Raw genomic sequence first — 8,600 nt, 5'->3', positions numbered from 1 at the left:
ACATGGGAACCAGAACGGTACGGCAAGCATCTAAAATGCGTACGATTAAAATAAAGAATATTCATAATTTTAGATGCAAGAGAAGGGTAAAATGGTCAATGCACATTGAAGGTGATGGCGAAACCGAACCGTGGTTACAAAAGCAAACTCCAGTAAAAATCTGAGAGACTATCTGTAGTCTTGCAATATCCAACTTGTCAACCAGAAAGATACATTTTTGGGGGGAAAAAAAAAGAAAAAAGAAGTAAAACTCTATCCACAAAGCCATAATGTTCCCCAAGCTATTAAAAATCTCGCTCTAGCGATTCTGTTTATTCTTTCTTCCGTTTGCATTCTCCTCAACTTCTTCTGTTCATGTCCCAAGGAGCCTTCATTTCCCTCGTCTTCTTTCTCTCTCGTCACTTTTGATATTCCTCTTGAAGTTTATCCTCAACCGCATCGTCGATCGCTGGCGAGGTTGGCCTTTGAACTTGTGTTTTTCCCCAGTGCCTGTTTTTCTTTTCTGGGTTTCTGGTCTGTCATTGAAGTTGGTTCTGTGTAGTTTTCGTAGGTTCTGTTTTATTTGGGGCTGCCGTTTCTGTTTTTATCCTTTGCTTGTGGTTTTTTTGGTTGTTGAGCCTTTCATTTTTTTTTTCCTCTTCCCTTGAAAGTTTCCTTGGCAACCAAGCAGTTTTTGTTTGCGATCTTTTGGATTTGAAATCTGTTTTGATGCTTGTATAGCCTGTGGTTTTGCGGTATTCCTTCACCCTGTGGCTTGACGTTGACGTTTTGGCAGGGAGCTGATGATCAAGCGTTGTGGAAGTTTCGTAATGTGACGAGAGCTTGAACTCGCTGGTACGAGTCTCAACTCGTATTTTCATTTGTGTAAGGTTTTAGTCGGGTGTCGATTACTAATTTGTAAAACCCGAAATTTGCATTTCTTTGTTTTCGTGTTGGCGGAGCGGATTTACATATCGACATGCTATGATTTTGAGTTTTTGGGATATTTCTGTCCTCTTTTATTTCTCACTTGTCAGGCCGTCACGATCATGCCCTGGATCCTAACTTTATCTGCCTTTTTTAAGAACAAAAAAAAAAAAAACTTGCTGGAAAATTCTTGTTGAGGAGATGACTAAGGTTTAACAGAACGATTTTGTCGGGTTTGAACAATTATAAACAGGAAAACGCGTAACCGCTTTGCCATATGATTTTGTCGGGCTAGATGTGGCTTCAAGCGCTTTTCTCTTAGTGATTCCATCCTACTCTTCAATCCTTGTCGTTTTGTTTCTATTTCTAAACCTACTTTTGACCTTAAGGCCTTGAGAGTTGACATGTCATCTCAGCACGCCAGAAGGCATGATAGAGGGCAGGATGTTATGAGAAAGTAGGGTATCTAGCATTTCGCAATGTAATATGACTTCTTTTACAATTTTTACATAATTTTCCTGTGCACAAATAGTAATTATCTTTTGTAGTTTTTACTTTTTCTTTTTTGACCTGTAAGTAGACTTCTAAGATAGCCGTTGAGGCGGCTTTCAATTGTCCAATCAATGCCACAAAATCGGGTTGAATATTTGCTGATGAGGTGTCAACCATCTGTGAGAGAATCTCTTATGAGTAATGCATTGAGATACTTTGGTGATATGATGGCTTAATTGGTTATCAAAGTCAGTCAATTTTTCTTGCGTCAATTTGTGGTCTGGGATTTATGTTAAGATGGAAGATATATTTCACAACAGAATAGAGAGTTCGGTAAACGTGGAAGTGTTTTGATAATAGCTCGCTATGACCTGGGGGGCTTTAATTGTCTTTATCAAAGTGATATCTGTGATATTGAACCCGATTTCATGAGAAGAATGTCAAAATTTTGTTTTGAATGTTGATATTGAGAAGGCTATGCTTATCTGACGTATTTTGACTCACGCCAAGAAGTTCACATCGATGGATTATCAATAACATGGGCTTTTTTTAGTTTTTTAGGTTTTTTTTTTAAAATTTAGGGGGGGGGGGCTTATATGATAAATATCTTTGTTACTGCAATCACGACGAACCTTGTTAGCTTGAGTTGAACTTTTCTGCACTTAAATCCATGTGCCTTAAAGGGAGCATTCCTACTTGAATTGTTGCTGGCCAATGATCGACTATCATTTTCATCTGAACTATTGTCGTCTTCTGGTGCTTGTTCTGTAGCCATCGTATCTTTGGTGCATCTTCTAGGTCTTCTGCATTTTGCCAACTAGTTTACTTTATCCAAAAGTAAAACGCTATTTTCAGTTGATATGAAGATTATGGGTAATTTGTTCAAGCCTGTAGAGGCCTGAACTATGAATATGTGCAGTCACAGTAAGTGTGATGATAGATAATATCTGCATAATTATTTGTTCATTCAATTTACAATATGCCCTTGTCATCTGTTAGTTGGAGATGATTGAACAATTATCTGAAGAATCCTTCATAGATTGTGTCTTTTGGTATTTGTTAATAGGAAGAAGAAAGCTATTAATGAAAAGTTTCCCTTCCACTGGCCATGGCATCAAGATCATTTGCTAATCTCCTAGACTTAGCAAGTGGAGACCTATTGGCTATTCCTCACACCCCAAGAACTCTTCCAAGGATTGTTACAGTTCCAGGGATTATTTCAGAACTGGATCGTCAAGGTTGTAATGATGGGGATTCAGATGTCAGCTCTTCTGGGTGTCGAGAGAGGAAAATCATTGTGGCAAACATGCTGCCATTGCAGGCTAAAAGGGACCTGCAAACTTCTAAATGGTGCTTCAGCTTGGATGATGATTCAATTTTATTGCAACTAAAAGATGGGTTTTCTTCTGATACTGAGGTGATCTATGTGGGGTCTCTCAAGGTTGAAATAGAGTCCAGTGAGCAGGATGAGGTTGCTCAGAAATTAATGGAAGACTTCAATTGCGTGCCTACTTTTTTACCTCATGATCTCCAGAAAAAGTTTTATCTTGGCTTTTGTAAGCAGCAGCTGTGGCCTCTCTTTCATTATATGCTACCTATGTGCCCAGATCATGGTGATCGCTTTGACCGCACGCTTTGGCAGGCTTATGTTTCTGCTAACAAAATATTTGCAGATAAGGTTATGGAAATAATTAATCCTGATGATGATTTTGTTTGGGTTCATGACTATCACTTGATGGTGTTGCCTACATTTCTGAGGAAGAGATTTAATCGAGTTAAACTTGGTTTCTTCCTTCATAGTCCCTTCCCTTCATCTGAAATTTACCGAACCTTGCCAGTACGAGATGAAATTCTCAGGGGATTGTTGAACTCTGACTTAATTGGTTTTCACACATTTGATTACGCTCGACACTTCCTCTCTTGTTGCAGTAGAATGCTGGGTCTGGACTATGAATCTAAGCGGGGACACATAGGACTTGATTATTTTGGCCGCACTATATTTATCAAGATTTTGCCTGTAGGCATTCACATTGGTAGGCTTGAATCTGTATTAGATCTTTCCTCTACATCTGCTAAAATAAAAGAAATCCAGGAAGAGTTTAAGGGTAGGAAAGTGATTCTTGGTATTGATGATATGGATATTTTTAAGGGCATCAGCTTGAAACTACTAGCTCTGGAGCAGCTGCTTCATCAGCATCCTGATTTGCTGGGCAAGATTGTACTAGTTCAAATTGTGAATCCTGCCAGGGGTTCTGGGAAGGATGTTCAGGAAGCAAAGAAGGAAACATATTTAATTGCCCAGAGGATCAATGGTACTTATGGTTCACCTCATTATCAACCAGTTATTCTCATTGACCGTCCTGTTCCTCGTTTTGAGAAGAGTGCCTATTATGCTGTAGCAGAATGTTGCATTGTCAATGCTGTGAGGGATGGCATGAACTTGGTCCCTTACAAATACGTTGTCTGCAGACAAGGAACTTCAAAACTGGATCAAGCATTGGGTAGAAAAAATGATGCTCCTCATACAAGCATGCTTGTTGTGTCAGAGTTTATTGGCTGTTCACCTTCCTTAAGTGGAGCAATTAGGGTTAACCCCTGGGATATAGATGCTGTTGCGGAAGCTTTGAATTTGGCAATTACAATGAATGATTCAGAGAAGAAATTGCGGCATGAGAAGCACTATCGGTATGTCAGCTCCCATGATGTGGCTTATTGGGCTCGTAGTTTTATGCAAGATTTGGAGAGAGCATGCAAAGATCATTACACCAAGAGGTGCTGGGGATTTGGTCTGGGCCTAGGGTTCAGAGTTGTTTCTCTTACTCCTGGATTCAGGAAGTTGTCTGTTGATCACATTGTTTCAGCATACAAGAGAACCAATAGAAGGGCCATATTTCTTGATTATGATGGTACTGTTGTACCACAATCTTCCATAAATAAAACCCCCAGCCTTGAAGTCATATCTGTTCTGAATACTTTGTGTAATGATCCCAAGAACACTGTGTTCATTGTTAGTGGGAGGGGAAGGGATTCGTTGAGCGATTGGTTTGCTTCATGCAAATTGCTGGGACTTGCTGCTGAACATGGGTATTTCTTAAGGTATGTCACTCAAGTGCTATAAAGATTATTGCCACATACTTTTTTATCATCCTCTACACCCAGTCTAGAAATATATTTGTTGAAGTGTTTATTCCCCTTGTTATCTGCAGGTGGAGTAGTTCCTCCCCATGGGAGACAAGTCACCTGTCTGCTGACCTTGATTGGAAAAATGCCGTGGAACCTATAATGAGGTCATACATAGAAGCAACTGATGGATCTAATATTGAAATTAAGGAAAGTGCACTGGTATGGCATCATCAAGATGCTGACCCTGATTTTGGTTCTTGCCAAGCCAAAGAACTGTTGAATCACCTTGAAAGCGTGCTTGCTAATGAGCCGGCTGTTGTTAAGAGGGGCCAACATATTGTTGAAGTTAAGCCACAGGTGTGAAAATTTTTAACTCCTCCCTAACCCTTGACTGCTTGCTTTTTTTATGTCAGAAGCTGGAATAGGCTTATCCAAGTCTCTTTTTCCTTTGCGCAGGGAGTAAGCAAGGGTTTGGTAGCTGAAAAGGTTCTTATGACTATGGTCAATGATGGAGATCCGCCAGATTTTGTTATGTGCATTGGGGATGATAGGTCTGATGAAGACATGTTTGAGGGCATACTAAGGACAATCTCTTGTCCATCATTGCCAGTTGCTCCAGAGATCTTTGCCTGCACCGTTGGCCAGAAGCCTAGCAAGGCCAAGTATTATCTTGATGATGCTGCTGAAGTGGTAAAATTGCTTCAGGGCCTTGGTATTGCATCAAATCCCAAGCCGAGGCATTTAGCCCATTTCCAGGTTTCTTTTGAGAGCACGGTTTGAGTTGTGGTCTGAGCAAGAAGGCACAATTGGTTTTTCTTTTTTATTAACTATATGCTGCTTCCGGGATTCTTCACCCATGAGAGAGAAAATTTTTGATTGACATTAGCTGAACGCATGGGGGGACATTGTTGTAGCAGAGCTAATTCTTCCTTGTCACCTGAATTGGTTTACTTGGCTTCTCAAAGCGAAGGTTTTTGTTAAAATAGTACAGTTCAGGGATGAGTCCACAATTCTTCCTCTGTATATGTTAACTTCGATTTCTGTACTTGCTGGTGCCTCTCACTGCTGAAACTTTTTCAGATTTTAGATTAGACGCCGTTTGTGTTTTGTCAGTATTGTGGGCACCAGTCACTTGTATAGATATACTTCTGTTACAATACAAAATGGTCAGTTTGGTTTGACAACTGTTTGCCTTGATATGGTGGGTAATCTACGGCTAAAAAAAAAAAATTGGGGGAATGGGGTGAAACATTCAGGCATTTTGGTACATGGTACGTAATTTTTTAGCAACAAGGTACGTGGTACATTAGTGATGTAAACTTTCACTGATATAGAATGAGGCAATTGACAACTAGCAAGGGTGACCCAAGTGGATATTCCCAGAAGTGGGGTCCACCTCAGTCCACCATCGTTGATCCTGCTGTAGAGGCGCATGATATGCTATAAACACTCACAAGTAGTTCGTTGGTGAAGTAGAGTTTCGTCCGGACTTGTGGCCAGAGAACTTCTGAGGCTGAAGATGAATGACATCATGATAGTTAACAATCTAGTAGAAATTCCCGTGTCCTTGCAACATACAGAAGGTGCCCCAAGAATATTAAAAAATTTATTATTTAAATCAGTAGCTTATCACCCCAATAATTGAATCAAAAGGGATTAATAACAGTCCAGTGGACTGAAATGGCCGTCGGTGTGGAGGTTTCTTTGTAAGTAGTCACTAAACGACAGAAGGCACCAAGACGAATATGTTGAGCCAGTTGAGTGACTGTTGCTTTCTTTAGATCTCTTAGCTGTATGTATATCTGAAGAGTCATCCACAAAAAAGCCACACCCCTCGTGATATTTTTAATTCAAGCACTTTTCATGCGCGCGCGCACACATATGGAAAGTAGACAGATGAAAAAAATAATGTTATTTTTACCAAGAAAGATCTGGGAGAGAAACACGGCAAAAAAACAGAAGGCTTATTTCAACATGCTGCTATAGTATGAAGTGTTACATGAAGATGGAGCGTGCATTGGAACTCAGGAACGTGACCATACTTTGGAACAGTACGCACCAGAGCCCTAGGAATGTCAGTATATATATCTATAGATGGTCACTGCAACAATTGATCAATACGATTTTGATTTGTTTGTTGCATCTAGTTGAAGCTGAGCAAGACAACCTCTGTTTTCTTTTGTTTTCTTTAAGAATGCTTATGGAACAGAGGAAATAACAGAATTAAAAAAATATGGGCATGTTTGTTTGTGTTGTTGCAGTGTTGTTTTGTTTTGTTTTGTTTTGTTTTTTTTCTACCATAGGGATTATAAAAATGTCGAATCTGACACGGAATATTGTGAACATCACCAGTCTCATCACATGGCATGGCATAATTGCCAGCTTGCTCTGCCCTGTGTTGCCATTGTCAGATCCTCCGCCCTATGATAGCCTTCAATACAATCACACATTATCACACCAATAAGTTCAACTCCCACTTCTGTCTTCTTCCCCTGCATCATCACGTGTAGTATAATAATGACAGTAATTGTATTTCATGAAAAATTATTCATATATATACTATTATGTAATAATATACAGAACAGTGTTGATGGGAACTGAGGTTGATTCTTCTTCTGCAAATGAATGAATCAGTATAGTTATGGTTTTCTGGAGATTTTAGGTAGCGGTTGGAGTTAAAACTAAGAGACAGAGGAAAAGAGCAGAGAGAGGGGGACAGTGACACAGGCTCATTGGTTCATTCATTGAATTCTAGTGCTGGAATTTGGACCACAAAACCATTTCTGAAAAAGGATTCAGTAGGAGCCAAAGCTAGTACTTGGGATGGCATAGCTTGGTCACAGAGAAATTCTGTTTAATGAATCTAAATTCGCCATATATGTTTCTTAGGATGTGCTTCAAAGTTGAAATCACATCTACCACTCATCTGCTCTTCAAAACTCGGTTTTAATGGAAGCAACCGACCAAACATTGTTTTGGTAGGTATCAGATATGTTTTCAAATACACACTAATTTGTCCCACTTGAAAATTTAGAAAGTACAGCCATACCTTAACACACACACACACACACAAAAGAGGGAGAAAAAAAAGTTCCAGATGTTTTCATTTTATAGAGGTTAATTCCTAGTGAGATAATTAATTTTAAAATATTAAACAAATTAGTTAAATTAATTATTTATAATGTATATGTACTTTCCTAAACGGTCATTTTTAATCATGTGCGTCATAACTACTCTTAATGAAAAGTGGGAACTTCTTACAGTCAATAGGGATACTTTGGCATAAAAATTATAAATTTAAAAGATAAAATGGATTGTGATCTTATATTTAAAATTAAATTTTATCCCAACTATTTTTTATATTAAGAATTGGATGTGATATTATATTTGTCACCCTTAAATATTAGTTAAAGCATTAAGATTGTTGTAGAATTAAAATTGATTACTCTTATCAATTACACTACATTACTTCACTCCGCTGTTATATTAATTTCCGCCTTTCACGTCTTCCTTTTGGAAAAGCAGGAGCATCACATGGCTGTTTTTTCTTTTCTTGCCCCACTATTGAACAATCCTATTTGCGGTATAAATTATTCAAATTTAAATTCCTTATATATGTATACTATCTCCGGTCTTAAATATAAGAGCTAGTTAACTAATTTGAGTAGATTAAATAAATAAGTTAAGTTAGTTATTTAGGTGTTGTCATTGCTAACATATCCTTATTAATCAAGTGTATTAGCTTGAATTATTATTATTACAAAGACTAATTTGAGGGGGGAAAAAGATAAATATGGCAAACAAGGTGGATTGGTGTTTTATATTTAGGATCAAAATAAAAGTCAAACAAACTCTTATATTAAAAACCGGAGATAGTAAAAGTAAAATACAAGCCTCGCCTATGAATTTGACAGATATTTTAATTATAACATAGAAACTGTATGTTAACTTAATAAAAGTTTATTGGCTATAACTATTATTAAAAGAACAATCTTGAAAAAAAGGATAAATATGAGAAACAAAATGGATTTGAGTCTTATATTTGGAATCAAAATAATTCAAATAAGGTCTTACATTAA

At 38.0% G+C, this 8,600-nt stretch overlaps 1 protein-coding gene across 4 annotated transcripts; it reads left to right on the top strand.

Moving 5' to 3' along the window:
• The first annotated feature begins 282 nt into the window (after nucleotides 1-282).
• On the top strand, nucleotides 283-5,727 carry LOC114731888 (probable alpha,alpha-trehalose-phosphate synthase [UDP-forming] 9). 4 transcript variants are annotated; one of them, XM_028919127.1, is made up of 5 exons: nucleotides 283-456; nucleotides 776-834; nucleotides 2,465-4,494; nucleotides 4,605-4,878; nucleotides 4,978-5,727. In XM_028919127.1, exons 3-5 carry the CDS (start codon nucleotides 2,507-2,509, stop codon nucleotides 5,299-5,301), a joined length of 2,586 nt encoding a protein of 861 aa, XP_028774960.1. In that variant the 5' UTR covers nucleotides 283-456; nucleotides 776-834; nucleotides 2,465-2,506; the 3' UTR covers nucleotides 5,302-5,727. The 4 variants fall into 4 exon arrangements, with proteins under 4 accessions (XP_028774960.1, XP_028774963.1, XP_028774961.1 ...); XM_028919130.1 differs by having other exon boundaries at nucleotides 2,462-4,494; XM_028919128.1 differs by having other exon boundaries at nucleotides 776-864.
• The last annotated feature ends 2,873 nt before the right edge of the window (nucleotides 5,728-8,600 follow it).

Source organism: Neltuma alba, unplaced genomic scaffold (genome assembly GCF_004799145.2).
Source record: "Neltuma alba isolate B1F8T4 unplaced genomic scaffold, ASM479914v2 tig00012860_pilon, whole genome shotgun sequence".
NCBI classification, from domain to species: domain Eukaryota; kingdom Viridiplantae; phylum Streptophyta; class Magnoliopsida; order Fabales; family Fabaceae; genus Neltuma; species Neltuma alba.
Note: the sequence above shows the minus strand (reverse complement) of the source record. Positions and strands in the feature narration are given on the sequence as shown.